The sequence below is a fragment of the Pieris napi genome, chromosome 6 (genome assembly GCF_905475465.1).
Source record: "Pieris napi chromosome 6, ilPieNapi1.2, whole genome shotgun sequence".
Lineage (NCBI taxonomy): Eukaryota > Metazoa > Arthropoda > Insecta > Lepidoptera > Pieridae > Pieris > Pieris napi.
The window spans coordinates 10153487-10176718 of record NC_062239.1 but is presented as its reverse complement, the minus strand read 5'-3'; the positions used below and the strand labels follow the sequence as shown (position 1 = coordinate 10176718).

The following is a 23232-nucleotide window of genomic DNA, read 5'->3' as shown; positions in this document are numbered from 1 at the left end:
AATTATGTGGTCAATTATCAATTTAGTGTCCCATTTATGAAATTAATGTATGTACGCGGAAATGGTAAACGTTTCGCGGGTTTTTTTTCGGGTGGTGGGTCTTACTTTATGCCTTAATATAACTTGACTTTAACTATGCTATTATTTCAGAATAACAGGTAAAGTTAGAGGTTCAGGTATGCTTTATTATCTTATTCCAAGCTATATTTGATGCTGTATTGAGAACGTAACGAAAGACTACCTAATATCTCCATTGCAATCTATAAACACAACTTATTAGGATTTTTGGGCTTTTCAACATTCGTTGTCTTCATAATCGGAAAGGCAATAATTTTTTGCGTCTCTAAAATCTAAATCCTAAGTCTTTAAATATATCTTTAAATATATAATTATAATATTATTGATCGGACAGCGTACTTCGGAATTCGTCGACCGGCAAAATTGGAAATTAACATCCTCATTCCTCACTCCTCAGTCCTCACAATGTCCCTTTGACATATGTCAGAATCACTGTCAAGTATCAACTATCGTATTTGATAATGTCAAGTCAATATTTGTATGTAAATAATATGTGTAAATAAACACATTTTTAATTATTTTCCCCGACCTATAAACATTAATATATGTAACTCATTAAAAGGTAAATATTAATAATAATCTAAAAGAGCGAGTAGCGAGGTAAGATATTTAATAAACAATTACATATAGTTTACTGTCTGGAAATTCGTGTTTTAGGGTTATGTGAAAATGTGTGAAGAATTCAAGTTATTAAAACAAGGTGCTGAAGCTAAGTTGTTAGTGTGCAACTATTTAGGAAAACCAACGCTTATCAAGGAACGATTTCAAAAGAAATATCGACATCCAGATTTAGATGAGGCTATAACAAAAGAGAGAATTAAGAATGAAGCCCGATCAATTGTTCGCTGTAAGACAATTGGTGTTAAAACTCCAACATTATATTTAGTTGATTTTGACCGAAGGCGTATATATATGCAGCATTTTGAAAATAGTATTACAGCAAAAGATTTTATCATAAACACTAAAAAGCTTGAAACAGGCGATGGATCCGATAATCTTAATATACTTTCCCAAAAAATTGGAGAGACAGTGCGAAAGTTGCATGAAAGTAGTATTATTCATGGTGATCTGACTACCTCCAATATTCTAATTATTGAAAAAAATCCTGCCTCCAATGTTTCAAAATCTTTGGAACAGGATAACATAGAATTAGTAATGATTGATTTTGGCTTGTCTCATACAGCATCTAGTGCAGAGGATATGGGTGTAGATTTATATGTGTTAGAAAGAGCTATTATAAGCACACATAATGACTGTCCAGATTTGTTTCCTAGAATTTTAGAATCTTATCAAAACATTAAAACAAAGAATAAATCCTATAACATTAGGGAAGTTATAAATAAATTTGAAGAAGTTAGAGCAAGGGGCAGAAAGAGGACTATGGTTGGTTAAGATTAAGATAAAATAAATTGTTTAAGCCAGTCTTAGCTGGTTTCATTGTTATATCTGTATACGGTTAAAACTCTTGTAATATGTTATTATTTGATGTAAAAATTATAACCATATATTAATTAATAACAGTTCATTCTTGGTAACCATAGATTAATTATTAATAGTTCGTCTCTCCATTCCTGGAGGCTGTGCGTCAGTCTCGTGAAGCGTGTCTTGTCCTGTGCCAGATCAGATGCTCAACTCTATGCAGACATAATTATTAAAACGCCGTCTTCCTTGGACTACCCATAATAATTATTAGAAGAGTCAGAGGCGCAATATCACGGACGCGTAATCTATTATTTTTATGTTCTAATAAATAATCTGTGCGTATTTCTGAAAAATATATTCAGTCCACAGAGCAATATATGAAATTTACATGGTTATGATTTAAGTCTGTGACTATTACAAAATAATAATATAACCTAAAACACGCTTAAAGTTAAATTTTTAGGGTTTCGTTAGAAGAATTTAATGAATAGTGTTTAGAATTGTATTAAATTTTGCCAGAATGAAGCGGAATGTCCAGTGTTTATTCAAATCGTTTAATTACAATCAGAATATTACGACTACCTTATCGAAAAGTAAGTTTTCACATCATTCTTTTGCCTAATGATGATTTTCTGCTAAACATTAACTTTACAATTTTAGGATTCCTAAGTTCACAAGACGCAATAGACCGTAGACACCATTTGTTCATGCTAGAAAAAAAACGCCAAATAGAAAATGTGGGAAGAATAGAAAAGATAGAAATAAATTATAAAGGGATACCTAAAGACTGCACTTTGATTATGAACAAAGATATATCAACACCATATGACTGTGCTAAACGTGAGTTTTAATAATATTCTGATTTATTACTTACTATCTTTCTTAATGTTTACAACAGTACAATACTCAGCTTCATGATACCTAATAATATTTATATTATTAGGTAGGTTTAACTGCCTTATTTGTTTAATTGTATATTTCAGATCTGAGTGAGTGGCATGCTGATACCAGTGCCTTAGCTCTTCTTGATGGAACTGTGTATTGGGATATGCACAAGCCTCTTACTGACAGCTGCAGTTTAGAAGTGATTACCTTTTTATTTTTTTTGTTGTTGTTACATAAGTATCTCCTACTAATAGTAGATTATTAATAATAATAATATATCTAAACAAGTTGCAACACAGACTGATATTTAAGGCCTTATACTGTTACCACTGTTTTAAAGACATTTCTAATAAGATAAGTTTACCATAAAACTTATTTAAGTGATTAATATAATCATTAAAATTTAATGGAATTTTCTGAGTATAGCATATAAAATAGTACTATAGTAAGTATTAAAAAGTTATAATATGAATATTATAACTTTTTAATACTTACATCCATATATCTGTTGAAACTTTTGCCAAAAATAATGTTAAGATTGTTAATAAACATATTACTATCTAAATTACCTGTTACCTTATATTTTCAGTTGCAAAACTTTAATGTGCCTGAGCCGCAGCAAGTTAACAAAGCTTTCTGGCGAAGTTGCTCACTAGTTCTTGGTGCATGTGTGACGGCAGCATTCAAAGATAATGTACCTGTTAAATTGCACAGCTTTCCTGGGCCTGACAGTAAATAGATTTTATTTTTTGTTGGACTTCACTTCTTCACTTCTATATTATATAACAATATACCAGTACCTTATTGTATACCTCTTGAAAATGTTACTTTTAATTTTTTTTTAAATAAAATGGATATTATCTCTTCAGATAAATGTGACATGACAATATGTTTAACATTATTTTTGGAGAATAAAACACTCACATGACTATTTCAGTCCGCAGTGGTTCATTCATCTATGATGTAGACTTACCATCGCTCCCTGACTGGAAACCGACTCAACAAGAGCTTCATACTTTGAGTGCGGAATATGTAATGCTGAGCAGAAAGGGTTTGCCAATAGAGAGATTAGATGTTTCGGAACAATTGGCTATGGAAATGTTTGTAGAAAATGAACATAAAAGCAGTCAAATACCTAGTATTGCTAGGGCTAATGGTAGGTTTACTTGTAGTATAAAACATTCAAAGTTTCTAGTTATTCTTATTATTGCAAAATTATTGTCTCTTATTTTTAAATAAATTAACAGACTTAGCTATTTTAATATGCTGTTGCAGGAAAAGTAACATTATACAAAGTAGATAAACATGTGGACATATCAAAAGGGCCATTGATAAGCAATACTGCACAAATTGGAAAACTTGCAATTTGTTCCGTACATAAGATTACAGGTTAGATCTTGAATTACCATTTCATACTTTAAATAATAATCTATACCAAGATATGATATGTCTAAATTTAATAAAATTTTCAGGTACTTCAGAGAGTGAAGTAAAGCAACTCTATAGGTTTCAAGGTGTAGCTTTACCAACTGGAGTGGTCCTCAATCACTTTGCATTCTCAATACTCACAGAACGAGCTAAAAAATTGGTGAGATTATAGAATATTGTTAATTTTATAATTAATTTGTTATATTAGAATTATTATTAATTCAAAAGATTGAAGTGATTGTTAATTATCCACCATATCTTATTATTGTTATTCCAGAACTCAGCCCGTTCACCAATCAATCCATTTGTAGATACACGGGAACCACAGCAAAGTATAGCAGCAAGTGCTTAATAGTATAGTTTTATGTAGTTTATAGCTTTAATAAGGAATCATCTTAATAAAATCTTTAGAAAAATTCTTAGTTTCTTTTGCTCTTCAAAGAAATACAACAGGGTAATTGTAAGTCAGAGTATTAGGTGAATTTTTAGTATTTAAAATCTGTTTTGGGTTCAGTTATTAACTTTCCCAACCTTTTTTTAAATAATAATGGCAAGACCGTAGACTATATTACAGATTTAAAAAAATATGTTGACCTTTGGCATTACAAAATAACATATTAACTAAGATATTATAAAAGATATCAGTGAAATAACAAAATATTATTTTCCATTTATTTATTCGCTTTTAGGTTTCTTAGCATCAGAGGGTCCATCCTCATCTGCAAAAATTGTGTTTGGTTGTGTATTTTTATAAGCAGGCGACACCCAGAATGGATTCTCCTCTGCTTCTTTAGCATATTTCAGAATAGCCTCCCTCGGATCTTGTTCATCATTCACTCTTTTACTCAAGCCCAAATTTCTTATCACAAAAGAGCTTAATGTACTTCCTGAAGCTGCAACTCTTCCACCTTGACCTGAAGTTATGGGAAGATCTGGTCTTCTAGACTTAACAGGATCCAGTCTCTCTTTTTCCATTTTCTTCTTATTTGTTCTCAACTTCTCTTGTTTGAATAATGGTAATGCATGAGGTGTAATAATTTGTTGAGAGCTAACAACTTCTACAGATTGTCTCTTTCTATGAGTTTTGACTATACACAATTTAGCACCGCGTAAACTTCTCTTGTTATCATAATAGCATTTAACAACTCCATTACCACAGCCTATAAAAATTTGGTTCAATTTCGGATGCCATATGGCTTTGATGACATGCGATTTGGTTACTTCAATATTTGTGACCGTTTCAAATGTCTTTGTATTGTAGAATAACAACTGTCCAACGTCTTGGTTCCTTTGAAGTGATTCACCTGTAAAAACCATTGTATCATCTGGACTGAAATTACAATCAGTTTGTTCGTATCTAGAGAAAAGATTACTAAATATGTTTAAAGGTTTTTTAAATGCTCTTAAATCCCACAGTTTGAGAGTGTCATCATTTCCTCTGCTGGCAAAATATGATCCTAAGTATGAAAATGCAATGCTGGATATTTCTGTTTGTTTTTGATGAGCATCTCTTAAAACACAAGATGTGTTGACAAAGTTCTTTCTATGATCCCACATTTGTATTGAGCCATCAAAGCAGCCACAAGCAACAGTGTTTCCATCTCTTGAAAATGCACAAGCAGTAGGATTGGTTTTTAAGCCACCCTGTTGCCTAGGTTTTATAACAGATTTGTGTTGTTTAGGATTTTCAGTTAACCACAGGCGTAAAGTGCCATCCTGAGAACAAGTCATGAATTCTTCACGGATATGTGGATGCCAACACCCACTGTTTAGGGCAGCTGTGTGTCCTTTGGTTCTGTGAAAATATATAGCTTATCAAGAAAGGAATATATAACATATCAAGAAATATTCTACAAAATTACACTAACTTTGCCATATCTGTAATATACTGATCTCCTTTAACACATTCCAGTACTTCAAATCCATCTCGATCTAAAACTTTAGCTTGTGCAGAGCCACTGACTACCAGTATGGAATCCCCAGTAGCAGAGTATTGTAGGGCCCGAATTGGATGGTTCTCACAAGGTTGTAGGGTGCGGAATGAACGCATAGAGGAATCCATGCCTGTAAATTACGTCAAAAAAGTCCTTAATTTTGGACACAAATAAATTATTGTTGTATTATTGTAGCTTATTTTTCTTTTCTTTTATCGTGTTAAACTTTTCATGTATTTAACTCTTTGTAGGATGATATTCAGAAGGCCTATTAAATACTACTGCCTGCTATTTTGTCTACATAGTAATGAAAATATATGGTACTATTTCAGCTACTAAAAGCTTTGAACTTTATACAAACTTGTAAGAGCTTTTAGTTAAACTTTATTCGACAATTATTTCTAAGCTAATGTCTGCTACTCATAAACTATAAGTTTGTGAGAGCCCTTAGACCACAAATCCATTGGGTGTCTACTACCAATAACCTACATCTCTGTTAATTTATTTGTTTTTACAAGTATTTTTTGATCAACATTACCAGCAAAATCCCAAAATGAAACATCATAATCAATGGATCCAGTAGCCAGTCGTGCTCCAGATGGGTCCACAGCTAATGCTACTACTGCTTTAGAACCATGATGCATTTCTACCTGTAACATAACGTAAGTATTAAGAGTATTTCACTCCAATAGTATTATAACATTGGTTGAAGTGGACAAAGGAGTTTGAATATCACTAACAGTTAAACATTGTTTAAGGCATTAACACTTGCAGCATTGTTCAATTATAATATATATATAATGATAATGGACATTATCTACCTCATGTGTGTTTGGTATTTGTTTCTCTAAAGGTAATTCTTCATCATCAGAATCACTGAGCTCATCATAGCTGTCTTCTCCATCTTGCTTAGTTATTATTGTGTTTTCTTTATCTTTATCTATAAGATTTGAAGGAATAGGAGGACCTATATCATCATGTCCTAAATTTGGTGGCAAAGGACCTATAACATCCCCATCATTATCTTCTTTTGATTTAGATTCCATTGATTTTTTCGCAACTTCTTGTGCAGTTTTCTTTGCGCGCTCCATCATTTCTTCAATATCATAGTTTTTAGCTTTTTTTCCAAAATTTTTTATACCCATAACTCGATGAACATGCTGGTTTTCCAAGTCATCTGATAGTTCTTCGATCTCCTTCTGTTCTTGAATGGGTCGTCCAAATGTGCCAAAACCCGATGAAGCTTCATTATCACTAGTTTCTTTTTGAAAATTGAGACTTATTTTACCAAATGATATGGGTTTTTTACTCATTGTCACAATTCAATTTATTAAAGATTAAACAAAATATTAATGCTAAACATTAAGTTGTAAATACACTTATCACTATGCTATATTCAATTAATAATATTTCTTAAATTACATTTAAGGTTTAAAAAAAAATCATTGATTTAAAATTGCAACAGTAATGTAAAAATAATTTTTAGTAACAAAACACAAAATAATACATAAATGTGTATACTATATTGTTATTCTACTTTATAGTATTTTGTAAATTGTTTTTATGCGCTACATGGATATATCATATTGATGATATGTGGATATGTCATCAGCGATGGCAACTGCATCAGAATGTTGTATGTAGGATGTAGAAATTAGAATGTAGGACCAACTTCAAATACCCCTTAAGTTTTAGTTGTTTAATACACTCTAGAGGTAATTTCAAAATGCATCAAAAATATATATTATTTAAGTTGTATAAAATTTTGATCTTGAAGTATTAGATATAAATATATAAATACGTATTCATAGTTCAGTTATAGGCACGCTTGGAGTTTATTTTTGGTTTTGTTCTAGGATTAATATCAATTTATGTTAGATTATTTCTATAACTATTGTATAGAATCGTGCGTTTTTAAGAAAAAAATATAATTTCTTGTATAAGTACAACGTAAGAATCCCCCTTTATAAATGAATTGTACCTCGTAAAAACCCCAGGGGGCTTAGACAAGAAGAAATTTGTCAAACCAAACTGTCATTTTCATCATCATGCCTCTAGGACATCTTGATTCCCCCTAAATTTTGGGATAATCCCCCAAGATTGCATCACTATGTCATAATACATATTGATTTTTTTTTTGAGTTTTTGGCCTGGTATCATCACCTTTAGGCCATTCATATTGATATCTTTAGTCACAGCCACAGACTTGAACTACATTTAGAGAAAATATAAGAAAGACATAGGTTAAGTACAGACTGAACTATTGGGCAAAATTCGTTAATTTCAGAATAATATAGTTTTTTATGTTCACAACTCAAAGATTTCTAAGATTTTCGGCAAATTTTAGGCACATTTACGCTTTTATAGCGTATGATTAGCATATTTTACATACAGTGGCGAAAAAATTTACACGAGTATGAATAAAATGTTGGCTATGTATATACACGTAATATATGCGAGCGAGCCAAAATAGTAAGGTGTCCACTCCTAATTTTTACATGGTTTCTATGCTTATTCTTATTGTAAAGGGAAGCCATAAAATAAAAAAAAAAGTAAAATTTATCATTAAAATTTTTTTAAAGATAAATAATATTTGAGTAAAGTTCGGTGGCGGTTATTGTAGGAATGTTCAAATATATGTTAAACGAATATCTAAGGTGTTAACTTTCTTTAATCGTTTAAACATGGGCTTATAACGCGACGCTAGACTAAAAAAAAACTAATATGACTTTTTGAAGTATTTTTAAATCTAAGTGCCACTTATGATACATATAAAAATATATGTATTCGACCAACATCATCGGAATCGAGAATGTTATATTACAATACCCCATGTATGTGTGGGAAAAACTAAAAGGCTCATTTTGGCTTCAAGTGTGCGATGATTGCTAACATTTGGTTGGCACTTTTAATTATTAACCAATATATGTATATGTAACTAAATTAATGTTAGGTTTCATAACTTATGGTCTGCAAAAAAATATACAATCAAAATCATATTTTACTTGATTTAACTGTGGGTGCTTTATACTCTGTATCGACTATTATGTAGTAATCTATGCTGGTTATTTAAATTTTGTTAACTATAAAATTGTGATTGCGATTATCGGCAATCGGCATATTTCGAAAAGACTCAAAGTTATTCGGTTGCGCTATTTCTTTTTAAAATGATTTCTTGCTTAATTTTATGTTTATTTGTCGGATTTTCTTTTGGGTTTACTGACAAAGGTAAGCATATTAATACCTTATTTGTTACCTGATTCTAATTTTGTGTAATGACTACTTACGATTCAACGACGGTAATTATAGTCAAACGTAATTTTTATATTAGGTTTTATTTAAATATAAATTTAACTTTACTCGTAAGGTTACAAAAGCCTATGTATACATTGTTATAGCATATATTAGTTTATAGAATTCTCTTAATACATTTTACATTGTATATCTACCTACTGCGCTTATAAATAATCAGAGTGATTTTTCGTGCTTTATTCTATACATAGAAATGGTAGTAAATTAAGTTCCTGTTTATAATCTAATCTAATTAAACTATTAAGTTTAATGTTTGTATTACTAATATATTAATATTATTTTATGTATAAAAATTAATTATGTTGTGTATAAAATACGGTATCCGTTTATAGTCCAATAATATAATAATTTTAGGATCACCACCGCAATGGAGTGATGTATATGCTGTAAAGGGACTCTTAAACATCCCTTATGCAGAACTACATGAGCCATTCTATGCCTGGTAAGTTAACACAGTTTATAAATATTTATCCCTAAAGGTGTTTTTGTTTTTTCTTACGTTTTAATTAAAGTATGTATATGCATTATAAGAATTTGTAAGATACTAGTATACGATACACATAATATACTATTCTGAAAAATGCTAATGATGCAGATGTTTAATTTTGTGTGAATATTCTAAGCTTTTATAAATCAAAGGGCTTCCGTGTAATTATTATCTAAAAAAAAAACAAATAGGGTTCAATTATAATTCTGCTAAAATATGTGGGCACCTAGTAATTAGAATATAAAACCAATTTTATCAAATTTACTATTTTCTTTGACTTAAAAATCTAGTTCTGTTAAAAACAAATACAGTATGCTTTATTGCATTTTCTAATGAGGTTACTAGTGAGATTTTTTTAGAATAATCAATATTAAGTATTTATTTAGCTGAATAAACTTGTGCAACCTACTTATGACATATTATTTTTATTCATTAGCAGTTTATTGAAATTTCACCATTTACATATTTGGTTAAATAGTTTAAGATATTACTCACATTACTTGTATTTAATTTTATCACATTAGTACATTATTATGATTGATCTAGTATTTGAATACAAGGTTAATAACCCAATAAGTATCAATTATTATGACCATAATGCCTATTAATGTGTATATACCTGACACACATTTTTGGGTAGTTTCTTTATGACTTTTTGTTTTTACTATACACATAGAACGAAATTAAGTACGTCGTTGTAAAAGTTATATTTCTTTTGTTAAAGAAGTTAAAAGTTGAGGAATAATAAAATAGGTACAGCAATTCAGTCAGAAGAGCTGTAATTTTATTAATAAAAATAATTATAATTGTCGGAATAAATATCCAGAGGTCAAATTGTTCATGATAAGACGTTATTTACATTACAAACAGATATAATTGCGGTCAATATTTGTTTTGCATGTGTATTGTAATTAATTATTACGGTCTTTGAACTGAATTTGTGTCAATAAATTGTATTTGTGGCAAAATTTAGGTTTAATCAATGTTGTAACTTTAGGTGACATGGATATTCCAGTTTATTCCATCTACACCTTGATTACATTATTTCGACATATCCCTCGGGATATAATATGGAAATTAATCTTTACTTGAAAAAAATTACGTAGTTTTAACGAAAAAGACATAAAAAACTACAATAACTTCAAATTCGACAATCGCGATAATTTCGACATTTAATTTGTTTGTTCAGATATTCGTGTCGATTTTGGTTAATCTTCTCACAAGGTGACCACTCTGAATGTTATTTAAATGGTTTTGTTTATAATGTAAATCATGTTCTAATTCCCGTATATTTATTTACGAGTAGTAAATATTTTCGTAATTTGCTACATACACCAAGGATGCTGTTCGTTTCGTGGACGAAAGTACGATAATTAGCTCAGGTTTAGTTTAACATTCTACCAAAAGTCATTAAATGCATTAATTATGAAAAGGTAAAATGTAATGATGGTTCTTTTATAAAAGTAGCGGAAATACGCTATTTTTATATATAAAATTAAGTCTCTCTACCACGACTGTTGTATGTTCACGATGTTCTCAAAAACTGAACGGATTTTTGTACAGTTTTTAACAACTTCGTTAAATTTGATTTTGACATGCGAGAGTTGTTGTTCGCGTTAAGTCTCGTGTTCTAAACTTTTGTATGATTCCTGAAAAAGGTTGTGTATAAATCATTATCTTTTTTACACGCTTTATATTAGCTTCACCTGTATGTATGTATGTAACCGACTCCTTCGGACTCTATTTTGACCCACTTTAAACGGACAGATTTAATTCAAACTTTGTACACTTATAAAGAATCAGCGACAATATAATAATGTCATAGGTTTACCTCGAAAAAACAATGAAATTTTTTTTAAGTCCACAAAGCAATACGATTAAATTGAGACAACACGTATTGCTACTAGGACTAAAAAGTGGAAAATAAATATAGTTTGAAAAAACTATGAAACACGCTTTTAAAGCACATCAAACTAAAAATTTAAAAATAATTCCTAATTTAGGCGGAAAATGGTAATGAACAAAAAATACTGGTATTATTGTGAAAAATCGTGGGTTGCTCGATAGACGAAAAATATGGCACAGAGCGCCCCACGCTTTTTCACAATAATACCAGTATTTTTTGTTCATTACCATTTTCAGCCTAAATTAGGAATTATTTTTGACTTTTTAGTTTGATGTGCTTTAAAAGCGTGTTTTTTAGTTTTTTTTAACTATATTTATTGTTAATTAAAATGTGATTATTGTTTTGTACGAAATTTTGTCAAAACATACGAAATTCACGCGGGCGAAACTGCGGAAATATACAATTTTGCAGACCTTGAACTTGCCTAAAACATCCTGTTAACGTCAATGACCACGAAGTTATAGTCATTAATTATTAATAGTCTTATAATGAAAGTCTTATAATGAATAAGACTTTTGAAGGGCGAGAAGCAATTAATCTTTGATATTTTGATTCTTCAATTATGTTCTGTACGTTTTGCCTTTCTTTTTAAAGGAGTGAAAATAATTTGATTTTTAAAAAACCGTTATTTGTAATCGACTAGCAATTTTTTAATTTTATATACATGAATATAATATATAGAAGGTTACTAAAAACATAATATCGTAAAATAATAACACTTTTCTCCAAAAAAGTCCTTTCTGCTTCATGAGAGATGCTGTGAAAATCTTTAGAAATAAGACGAATAATAAATACATAGAGTTATCGTCGATTCGATTTGTTCTATTTGATAAATATAATGTTCGATTTAGAAGTTTAAGATTAGTCGCAGTTACGAGTTACGACCGTGCCATTCCTTATCTCTAAGTATAACTAATTAACTATACATATTATTTATCTTTTCGTCAGCTACGAAATTTAATGCCTGATTAGTTAACGACTCATTTAGGGAGCATATATAAAAGTACGTTATTCTGATCTACGACTTCTTGAAGATCAGGCATACTGTCAATTTGATGTCTTTAATTATTAAATTTTATGTATCATTCTTAGCTTTTGATATTTAGAGTTAATATAATTAAATGGTGTAGAAATTAAAATTTTATTTCTTTGCATTATTGCCAATCAAAGCAAACAATCAAATCTTTGGGATTTTGGTTTGGGATGCAACTACTGGACCGATTTGTAAAATTCTTTTCCCATTAGAATCCAACATTATTTCCTATGAATATAGGCTATCAGTACACAAACTGTGAACATAGTTCATCAGTATGTACAAATAATCCGTAATACATTACATATTTAGTCAAATAAACATTGAACCGTAGTAGAGATATAGTATATGTTTTTCGTGTTTTATAAATTAGTATTAATAAAATTATTATTATTATTATCAATACGTATTAATGTGTGGTGCGTAAAAATGTACGGATGATTATTTTCGTTTTCAGGTACGATAGAAAAAATGCTAAATCCCGTATTGATTACTATGGCGCAATGGTTAAGACGTACCAGTTCGAGGCCAGTGTGTTCCCGAGTTTCGGTACATCTATAAAGGTAATATTTTTAAGGAAAACGTGTAGAACTTATTTATTTCGTAATCCTACTGCTATCAATATATTACATACTAGTTGACCTGGCTAACTTCGTTCCGCCCTACAACCTTATAATATCGTTGTTACTTTAATTTAACTTATTTTAGGATTTCATTAATGTTAAGTATTACATTAATACAACTTTTTTGCAAATACAGAAATGTTTTATTGCTTGCCATTGCGAAAGAAGAATGGCAGTTTTACACATTAGGCATCTTCTCTCTAGCGTCAATATGGCGATACTGCATGTTAAGCACTTTCTGATATCCAACATCTTTTGATCAGGATCAAAGCATGGTTATGCATCTCCTCATTCACCTCAAGATCGGAATTTCTTGAACTGACACGAATTCGACGTAAAATGATGCATAGTTTTGTCAACAGATGGCACCATATGGTTTTTGCATTCGTAAAATTAATTAATTAATTTATTGTTATTCGATAACTTATCCGATATTTTATTGCTTATTCTGCTATTCGGGACGGAAACAAATCCAACAAATCAAAAACCATTGCAATCGGTCCAACCGTTCTCGAGTTATAAGTGTTGTAACAAACACGACTTTCTTTTATATATATAGATATATATACAAAAAAGTTCAAACATTAGCAAAAGTTAAAAACCAATAACATGAAGTACATTTAATTGCGTATTACCTAATTCGGTTGTGTTGTGTGATGGTGTGAAATTGAGGGTATATACGTGAGGGTGTATACGTGGGGTGTGCTCATGATGCAGGTTATTTAGCGCTAATATTCTTAATACTCCTTTTACGCATATTTCGCGATAGCTTAAACTAGTCTAGACTTAAATAGTGGTCGTTGTTTGTTATATGTCCTTGTATCATAAAGAAATTTCTTAATCAAATCAGGTATAGAGCATTTTTCATTGCCTCACCTGTACCTATGGACGCGATATATATAAAAATTGATATATACATATACGAAACAAAAAATCGGTTGTCTGTAAACTCGGTTTACTGACGATAGTTGAACGTGACAACGTCATAATAAAATACTGATGGAATGTAATGGAAATTTTAATTTTATTTGTTTGATAGATATTTTGTATAGATATAGAGAAGGAGGTAAATGGAAATCACAATTGAATTGATCAGGTTACATTTATTTGTACGCATAAATAGAATTATGTCAAATTGTGCCTCTTTGTCGCTCGTTCCGCGCTCTCGCTTACACTTCAAGCCTTAAATGGAACGCCTCGGAGGTAACGCCAACCCAACCCAATCGGGGCCAAGACTAAGAGTTAACAAGTGTTGTGAGTTTTCTTTCAATAATAGGAATATCAAGTAGTAGTGAGACTATTCGATTTTCAGATAGCACCAATCACAACGGAGCATGTCCTGAATCAAGAAACATGCCTCCAAGTGAATGGCACAGAAGACAGCAGTATCAGCATTCAGTCTGTGTTACCTGATATGTCCGACTTCAAGTATGTAGGTGAGTTATATATGTCGTCTCTTTCTAGCAGTATATCAATAGTTGCTTCCCTCACACTTTGAAATTATTATTTGAGTATTGTTCTTTCTCATAGTATTTATTATGTTGCCTATTGCTTGTCTACTAATGTATAAGATAGCCGAGCGTTGGCAAGCTTTTATAAATAAATTTAGTAGATTTTTAATTCAGTTAATGTTTCGTTCTATTCTGGTTATGATGAATAAAGGATTGACTCATCAGATAACCATTATATTTATTTATTTAATGACGAATCACAAGTGTACATTGTGTTACCTACGTGAATAAATGATTTTTGAATTTGAATTTGATTCAGAAGTGTACATTTTTGTCAAACATAGTGAGAACGCGCACATACATTTAGATTAAAACTACAAAATCTTTGTGATGATTGACAATATTTATACTATGTTATATATTCGTAATTTAGCAATACATATGTTGAAGATGATGTGCTCGTTTTCCAACCTAATGGGATGGTCACCCCTAAGCCTAGTGGTTGATGTCGAGATTTTATGTTTAGACTCAGCGCTCGACAACATATTGTGTAAAACCGCAATTCAAATCGTAATTTTTTATATTCTAGACTCAAATTTGTAGATGTCGCCATAACACGTTATTATTATGGCTTTATTTAATTCTAATCTTATAAAAAATAAAATACTTACAACACAATACAAAAAAATATATAAAATAGAATTTTGAATGTTCCTTTAAAGAAAGTTTTTAAACCTTATGTCATGCATCTTCGTTTATCGACACTTTCTTTTATTGCTCATTACAGCTATGATGCCTCCAGCTTCTTTTTGGTCTACATAATCGTCCTAGACAAACTTAATATATAATTTAAAATTGTTAAAGTAGCTAGCTCACTTGCTACAAGTGTAAAGCGTGTTTAAAACCAACTTCAAACCCTATTTTTCATACATATTAATTTCAGGTTCAGAGACTATGCAGGATTCGGACACGTCTAAATGGCGTATGGTGATGACGGTGGGTGATAAAGTCAATAAGTATACGATGTGGGTGAAATACAGGAAGAGCTTACGGGGTGATCCCATACCGATACCAGTGAGGTATTGTAATTTTAGTATCTTAATTAATGAAAATTATATAGTAGATAAAAAAATTATATAGTAGATAAAAAAATTATATCTTAATATAAATAAATTACGTGTCACGTTGTTTGTCCGCTATGGACTCCTAAACTACCGAACCGATATCAATCAAATTTGCACACCGTGTGTTGTTTGATCCAACTTAAAAGGTAGGATAGCTTGCATCTCATTTTATACCCGCAATATTATTTTATTACAAAATATTTGTTTATTATTTGATAGTCACAATTCTAACAGATGGCGCTGTGTTGAAAGTACCAACGTTTCACATTTAAGCTACAATTTAATGGCATAACCACCAAAAAAGCATGGTGGTCCCCATGACTGGTGTTCTCCTACCGTTTCCTTTGAATAGGTTACTACTATGTAGTGTAATAAAAACCTTAGCCACAGCAACGCTTGGCCGGTCTGCTAGTAGTTCAATAAAATATCTATATTTCTATATAAATACGGACGTAGTAATAGAAATTTAAAATGACGTTACTTTGGTTTACGCAAGGAAAATATTGCATATAGGTACATATATACCAATTTCATATGTTTTCTAGGTATGAAATGAAAGGTTACAATACGCTCCTCGGTTCGCACTACGACCACTATTACATCGACTATGCCGAATACTCTGTTGATGAAATAGACCAAAATGTTTTCGAGGTCGATCCAAGTAAGTATAAGTCATTGTACATATAATACATTTATTGTATACTGAATATATTAAATGAATAGATTTTCAAGGGTTGAGTAAACTAATTGACAGCTTTCGTATTTGCCTGTACAATACAATGGAAATATCTGCGAACCTCGCTGGAATGCGCTTCCCCGCACCCCGCCCCGTTTTCGCCTATCCAGTACCGTTGCCAACGCAATCGCCGACGCACGTGTATTATTCTTTAATCGCATTTTAGTGTTTATTGTTTCTCTGTAAATTTGTAAATAATTTGAATTTTAAATAATGTAAATAATAAGTATTTGTAAATTTCAAGTAGGTACGAGTATCAATAAAAATAAGTACACAAATAAAATATTTTTTATTTTTACATCTTCAATTTTTTTGCTATCTCTCCAGTTTGTATGACGTCATTAAGCCAGGTTCGCAGATATTTCCGACGACTTGTATTTATTTGTATATAGCCTACTGTGTCTGTCCGCCTCAAGCTGTGGGGTTATCGATTCGAAATTCTAGGATGTACATCTACCGTTATGAGAGACGGCCCTGGGGGTAAGAATGTGACACAATTTTTTGTTCAAAACGTGCGTGACAAGTGACATGATACGTCATATAAAGTCTGTTTGACGTACGCAATATTCGTCTTGTGTCTTTCATTTGACATTTCACCCACTTGAATTGTAATTGCTAGATGCATTTGAAGGTGTTTATGGGCGTTCTCGTTTGCTTACCTGATCCACCTTTAAAAATAGCTACTAGCCCATTTATTCATAAAAATAAAATACGTCAAATACGTTTTAAATAAGTTCACTGCCTCTTTTCATAACGGGGTAATCACTATTTGACAGAAAGGGACAAACGAGTATTATTGTAAATAATTCAATTAGACTATTTAGGATTTATGAAAAAGAGGGTAATATTTTATATAATACTTTTACTTATAATATTCATAGTTTTATGAATATATATTTTATTATACATATATGTGTTGAATTAATTAATTATTTAAACCTATTTAAATAATTAATTAATTCAACACATAGTTACTTAATAAGTTAATTATATTAAAAAATATTTTTTTGCAGAAATGAAATGTACTTCATTCCCCGGTCCCGGATCCCGACACTTCGCGACGTTTAATCCTATGAAGGAGTTTGTTCATCCCGTTCACAACGCGCATGTTGATGATGAGTTTGACAGGTTAAAATCATTCTTTATAACATTCAGTCACTCGTTCATATGAATCCCTACTGTTACCTAAGAAACATAGTTTATTAATTAATTCATTGGTTATGGCAAAAAAAATTATGTGTATTTCGTGTAAAACTATAATTTTTCACAGTAAAATTCATTATATTTTTTATTTTACATGGGATTGCGCTCGAACTACTGTTCTATATAGAAATATAAGAACTTTAAAAAAGAATTGTAAGCTTGGGAACATAAAACTATTTCATTCACAATACCATTTGTTTCAGATTTTTGATAAAGCACAACAAACAATACTCCTCACACATAGAAGAGGCTAAACGACTTAACATTTTCCGTCAAAATCTCAGGTATTTAAACATTATTATGAAAAAGGCATGGGTTTTAATTTTCCCAGCTTTCCAGCAGCTTAATTTTATTTTTAAATATTCCAGCTTTTTTTAAATTATATATTTCCACATAATTATTTTATCTCTACAGTTATAACTAATGCGATAATAAGCAATATTAAAATATCTTACTAATAATAAAATTAATAGGTATTCCTCTATATACCTCCAGACCCAGTTCTGTTTTATAAGATATTTAAGGTTAATTACTTACCTAATAATACAAGTAATTTTCCCTATAACGCGGTGGATTGGTTCCGAGTTATAGAAATGTTACTAAAACTGAAATTGTGTAATATGAAAGTGCGTTATAAGAGTTCTGTGTTATAAGGGGGTTTACATAGACTACTGAATTTAAAAAGCTGGAATCTTATCATCAGCATTAATATCTACGTAAAACAATATTTCATAATTTTTAGATACATTCACTCTAATAATCGAGCACGTCGCGGGTTTACGATGTCTGTGAATCACCTCGCCGATCGAACTGATGATGAACTGGCTGCTCTACGTGGAAGAAAGTATAGCGGACCAAACACAGGTAGGTTGCTTACATCCTAAAATAATTTAAAAAAAAACAAACATTACTACGAGTACATAATAAATATATATGCACTAAGTTTTTTACGCAGAAAATTAAATTATTAAAATTGATAGATACTTTTTTGTTGAACAATATGACAAGCTATAGATTATTGTGTGTTATGTTCTTTACTCCAGTTAAATATTAGGCCTGTACGGTTCATCGGGGTGCTTTAAATAATAGAAGATTCTTGTTTTCCTCTATATTAACCACTCGCGTAAAATAATAGAATATAAGCGAAATAATGAAATGTTAATTGCTATGTAACGAATGAAGGCAATGTAACAGTCGAGGAGAGTGCCTACGTCTGGCTATACTCTTTGAGCGTAACTACAAAGATTTAGGAAATCGTCACACTTATAAAACTAAGAAAGCTCGTACAAGGCCGATTCACTAATATTTTCATTGATAATTCATTGGTCTGATGTAAATTTGTTTAAGGGCTGGTTTTTAAATATGATTTATATTGATCTATTATGAGATTTTAGAAGAATGATTGCTTACATAGAAGATTAAGTTGCTTTAACCAACATTTAATAATAATATTAAATTACAGGTCTCCCCTTTCCCTACAGTAAATCTGTAATTGAAGAAATGAGTGTGAAACTCCCCCCAGAGTTCGACTGGAGACTCTTTGGGGCTGTCACTCCTGTCAAAGGTATATAACAAAGTCCACTTAATATATAACATGTCTATACTTATAAGTTTAACCCGGCTCGAAGGACCAAAAACGTTTTTCTAGCCTGTTTATCACTAAATATACTTCAAGTGTTTACGTATGTTATAATACTTAAAAATATCAACCATTATAACAATTGCTTTGATCATTCAATAAAAATACATATTTTTTTAATTGTATTAAATTGATTTCCTAATGAAATTTGCAGATCAATCAGTATGTGGTTCTTGCTGGTCCTTCGGAACGGTGGGAGCAGTTGAAGGCGCCTTGTTCCTTAGTAACGGAGGTCATTTAGTCCGCCTAAGTCAACAGGCCCTGGTGGATTGTTCTTGGGGGTGAGATTTATTAATAATTATTAACAACATTAGAAAACGGATCGTTTGTAGATCTAATGTAATTTTGCTATATTTCTTACTGAAAGATGATTTGAATGTCCTGTTCCATTTTTTATTTTCATTACTTTGACATTGTTTCAATTTGTCCAAAGCTATAAAAAATCAGGCTTAATTACTTATAACCGTTTTTCTTATTCATTGTATATTATTATAATGAACATCATTAAGCATGATTCGGTATGTACCAGTATGGACCTGATTATAACATTTTATGTATGGCGCTTCAAAAGGTTTTTTCCGTTTTCTGCCCTTGACTTGCGAACTGGTAGTAAATGTAAATTTAGAATCAATTTAACATCTTTTCCGTTGACGTTCATAAGTGTTCTTGTTTACCTATATGAATAAAGTTATTTTGAGTATTTTGATAACTTATTTAGCGGACAAGAAGAACTGGCAAGAAACTCTCCGCCACTCTTTTTAATCGCTAACTTTTGAGTCATACAAATTGTTTGAACTGGAGCAAATCAATCCCAAGCATTAGGATCATTAAAATATTCATCAAATTTATTAAAAGCTTTATTGATTAATTTACGTTTAAAGCTTTGAATTTATTCAGTGATAATTCTCTAAATGAGTATTTGCGTATATTAAAGATTTAAATACATTTTGTTTTTTTTTTTAATTTTAGTTTCGGCAACAATGGCTGTGATGGCGGCGAAGACTTCCGCGCCTACCAGTGGATCATGAAGCATGGCCTTCCCACCGAAGAGGACTATGGAGGCTATTTGGGACAGGCATGTTTTTTTATATGACTAGTGATACATAATGTATACTTTTGACTTTATAAATAATATTTGTAATATAATAATTCACTGCTTACAGGATGGCTACTGTCACATTGACAACGTCACTCTGGTGACGTCAATGAAAGGCTGGGTTAACGTTACTGTTAAGGACGAGAAGGCTCTCATGGTATGTTATATAATTCAGGAATGATATAAATGATTAAACATATCAAATTAATATAAATTATATAAGATTAGGAAACAAGAAATTAAAAAAAGAAATGATTACAATAATGCCTATTTTGATTTTATATACTTCTTGTATGTAAAAAAAGTATAATTGCTTTGACATTCTTAGTAACTCCAATTATATGATTTTAGCTGGCTTTATTCAAACACGGCCCGATCTCGGTTGCAATCGATGCCAGCCAGAAAAGCTTCAGCTTTTACTCCAATGGGGTCTACTATGAACCTAAATGGTAAGAATTGTATTTAAATTTGTGGGTACCCACACAGTCGATATTTTTTTACAAGCTGATAAATTAATAGATTAAAAATGTCAACAACAATTATTTACATCTAGTGATTTAAAATTAATAAAAAAAAATATAAATTTAATAAAAATAATAATACGTAAGACAAGGAAGATGGTAGAACTGGCCTGAAGAAGAATATTCTGATAATTATAATAATATAGATATATTATCCCTGAGGTAGTTAGGTTCGGAACTCGGCTCTGCCATGACCAATAACTTTCTTTATGTGCGTATTGAAGACTCGGTGAAGGAAAATATCGCGAGGAAACCGGCGTGTGTCAGTCACAGAAGGCTGATCACCAACTTGCCTAGAAAAATAAAAGATTAGGAAACATATACATAAATATGAGGCCCAGATTTAAAAGTTTGTAGCGTCCCTGGTTTTTTTTATATCATAGACATGTTGACAGATAAAAACAATATGGCAATGACTAGTAGCTAATAATATAAAACGGAAGAGGGTACTCTTATAAATTGTCAAAAAATATTTTAATTAGACTACCCTCTTATTTAAAAACATTTTAAAACTAATATATTTTTTCAGCAAAAACAAAGTGGAGGAGCTAGATCATGCCGTCCTCGCGGTGGGGTATGGGGTGCTAAACGGCCAAAAATACTGGCTGGTTAAGAATTCCTGGTCCAATATGTGGGGCAATGATGGTTACGTACTCATGTCTATGAAGGACGATAATTGTGGTGTCCAGGCGGCTCCCACTTATGTTCTTATGTAATGGGAACATGTAGTTTGGTCTGTGAGACGAACGGCTATGATTAAATTTATTGGTTAAAGTTGTTTTTGGTCACCATCGTATATGATATTATTTTCAAATGGTTTAATAATATATTTTAATAAGATTTTTTAAATCAATTTATTAAAACAAAAGCAGGTATAATATATATACAATAAAAACATTGACGCGCGTAATGTATGTATATGTTACTGTAAAAGTTCGAACTACGGTGAATCTTAAGATTTAAGTGTAAGTCGTAGGATTTACCGACACGAGTTGGTAAATGTAAGTATTTCTGAAAATACAACGATTTTTTCGAGATTTTACCATTCGAATTCAGTATATGCTAGGTTTTACCACTGTCAGCTGCTAGATGTTAGTTTTAGGAATAAAACAATAAGTAATTCTTAGGTATTTACTTTAATGAACTATTAGACAAAACAGGTACATAGTATTATAAAGGTATCATATGATAGTAATAAGTACAATCTAATACCAACTTACTTAAATTATTTTGAAAAAACACATAACGTATATCTCTGAATATCTAACCTACCTTATGTACCTAAAAAAACATTTCACTTGTTACAACACGGATTGCTATTGTGGCATTTAGAATTACAAAGTAATCCTGATGATCTGCAGGTGTATTTTTTTATTTTTCAACATTAACCATTGTGTAGTGCCATTAATGTAAATCCTAAGATTTACCAACGGAATGGTGGTAAGAAAGTAAGTTCGAATCGCAAACCTTTAGGGACATTTACCATTAGGAATTGGTAGATCTTAGGTTTTACTGGAATATCTTAGGATTTACTGCAGTTCGAGCTTTTACAGTAACATATATATATTTCATTGAAATTGAAAAGAAAATTGCATATATAATAATAAAAATATTTATAAAGTTTTTGAATTGTTCTCACAGGCCGAAACTTCTAAAATTTAGTACAACATTAATTATTACTCATATGAATCTCAACTCATGTCACTAAGAGATTAATACCCATACACGGAATAGATAAACAATATGTATGGGGTACCGCAAGCGGGCTGCAAGTGGGCCGCAAGTACACAGCATGTAACATATAACGGCCATTTTTAGTACAAAATCGACTAAACGCCTTTCAAACCTATTTATTTGTTCCGTGTTCGTAAACGTACTATAAACATCGAATATATGTAATGATGTCTCATGACAGTAGCAAATAATATACTTTATCTATGAGGGTTATAATATAGTACTAACCGTAAGTTTTTCTAATTATTAAATTGTTATAGAATTATTATATTAATAAATCAGATATGAATATTAATTATATAATTATTTCAAAATTCCTTTTTGTCACCAGCTGCCCAGAGACCTTCAAGTTAAGAGCCAATTCCTAATAGGTAACGCACTTGCGACGCTTATCGCAGAGTGTGTGTGTGTGTGTCCATGGCGGTATCCCTTAACATGAGATTTCTCGTTTGACCTGTACTATTAAAAAAATCCCGTCTGCTATCCATATTCTTTTATTTTTGATGTTAACTACTTGACGTACTTTGTCATATTTTTTAGTCTAGTTTCGTAGACGACTCTAGAGTTATTGGTAATTTATAACTTAATTTTTTAGTACGCTTTTGATTTTGCATAATATC

The 23232-nt window shown here is 31.0% G+C and overlaps 4 protein-coding genes across 5 annotated transcripts; 3 read left to right on the top strand and 1 right to left on the bottom strand.

The window, feature by feature from the left end:
• Positions 1-505: 505 nt before the first annotated feature.
• Positions 506-1500, top strand: LOC125050469 (EKC/KEOPS complex subunit TP53RK). Of its 2 annotated transcripts, none has more exons than XM_047650352.1 (2): positions 506-640; positions 736-1500. In XM_047650352.1, exon 2 carries the CDS (start codon positions 748-750, stop codon positions 1468-1470), a length of 723 nt encoding a protein of 240 aa, XP_047506308.1. In that variant the 5' UTR covers positions 506-640; positions 736-747; the 3' UTR covers positions 1471-1500. The 2 variants fall into 2 exon arrangements, with proteins under 2 accessions (XP_047506308.1, XP_047506310.1); XM_047650354.1 differs by having other exon boundaries at positions 533-640; positions 709-1500.
• Positions 1501-1901: 401 nt separating this feature from the next.
• Positions 1902-4229, top strand: LOC125050468 (39S ribosomal protein L39, mitochondrial). Its single transcript, XM_047650351.1, has 8 exons — positions 1902-2093; positions 2161-2340; positions 2484-2584; positions 2975-3116; positions 3323-3541; positions 3661-3774; positions 3858-3973; positions 4091-4229. Exons 1-8 carry the CDS (start codon positions 2021-2023, stop codon positions 4163-4165), a joined length of 1020 nt encoding a protein of 339 aa, XP_047506307.1. The 5' UTR covers positions 1902-2020; the 3' UTR covers positions 4166-4229.
• Positions 4230-4471: 242 nt separating this feature from the next.
• LOC125050399 (gastrulation defective protein 1 homolog) lies at positions 4472-7364 on the bottom strand. Its single transcript, XM_047650240.1, has 4 exons — positions 6569-7364; positions 6286-6397; positions 5682-5877; positions 4472-5608 (listed from the first exon to the last, which is right to left on the bottom strand). Exons 1-4 carry the CDS (start codon positions 7058-7060, stop codon positions 4489-4491), a joined length of 1920 nt encoding a protein of 639 aa, XP_047506196.1. The 5' UTR covers positions 7061-7364; the 3' UTR covers positions 4472-4488.
• A 1455-nt stretch (positions 7365-8819) lies between these two features.
• On the top strand, positions 8820-22907 carry LOC125050177 (digestive cysteine proteinase 1). Its single transcript, XM_047649821.1, has 15 exons — positions 8820-8975; positions 9414-9501; positions 12943-13048; positions 14421-14544; positions 15503-15638; positions 16229-16344; positions 17433-17547; positions 17826-17906; positions 18365-18486; positions 19085-19186; positions 19416-19542; positions 20231-20336; positions 20425-20514; positions 20709-20806; positions 21408-22907. The coding sequence occupies exons 1-15, from the start codon at positions 8915-8917 to the stop codon at positions 21592-21594; spliced, it is 1659 nt and encodes a 552-aa protein (XP_047505777.1). The 5' UTR covers positions 8820-8914; the 3' UTR covers positions 21595-22907.
• Positions 22908-23232: the final 325 nt, after the last annotated feature.

What these genes read in the sequence shown, in the direction of transcription:
- LOC125050469 (XM_047650352.1), top strand. Translation starts at nt 748, where the DNA reads ATGTGTGAAGAATTCAAGTTATTAAAACAAGGTGCTGAAGCTAAGTTG.
- LOC125050468 (XM_047650351.1), top strand. Translation starts at nt 2,021, where the DNA reads ATGAAGCGGAATGTCCAGTGTTTATTCAAATCGTTTAATTACAATCAG. An exon ending in ACCATATGACTGTGCTAAAC is followed by an intron (nt 2,341 to 2,483) that starts GTGAGTTTTAAT and finishes TGTATATTTCAG; the next exon opens with ATCTGAGTGAGTGGCATGCT. An exon ending in CTGACAGCTGCAGTTTAGAA is followed by an intron (nt 2,585 to 2,974) that starts GTGATTACCTTT and finishes TTATATTTTCAG; the next exon opens with TTGCAAAACTTTAATGTGCC.
- LOC125050399 (XM_047650240.1), bottom strand. Translation starts at nt 7,060, where the DNA reads ATGAGTAAAAAACCCATATCATTTGGTAAAATAAGTCTCAATTTTCAA. An exon ending in AAATACCAAACACACATGAG is followed by an intron (nt 6,398 to 6,568) that starts GTAGATAATGTC and finishes GTTATGTTACAG; the next exon opens with GTAGAAATGCATCATGGTTC. An exon ending in TTCATTTTGGGATTTTGCTG is followed by an intron (nt 5,878 to 6,285) that starts GTAATGTTGATC and finishes CGTAATTTACAG; the next exon opens with GCATGGATTCCTCTATGCGT.
- LOC125050177 (XM_047649821.1), top strand. Translation starts at nt 8,915, where the DNA reads ATGATTTCTTGCTTAATTTTATGTTTATTTGTCGGATTTTCTTTTGGG. An exon ending in GTTGATGATGAGTTTGACAG is followed by an intron (nt 17,548 to 17,825) that starts GTTAAAATCATT and finishes CATTTGTTTCAG; the next exon opens with ATTTTTGATAAAGCACAACA. An exon ending in GTCTACTATGAACCTAAATG is followed by an intron (nt 20,807 to 21,407) that starts GTAAGAATTGTA and finishes ATATTTTTTCAG; the next exon opens with CAAAAACAAAGTGGAGGAGC.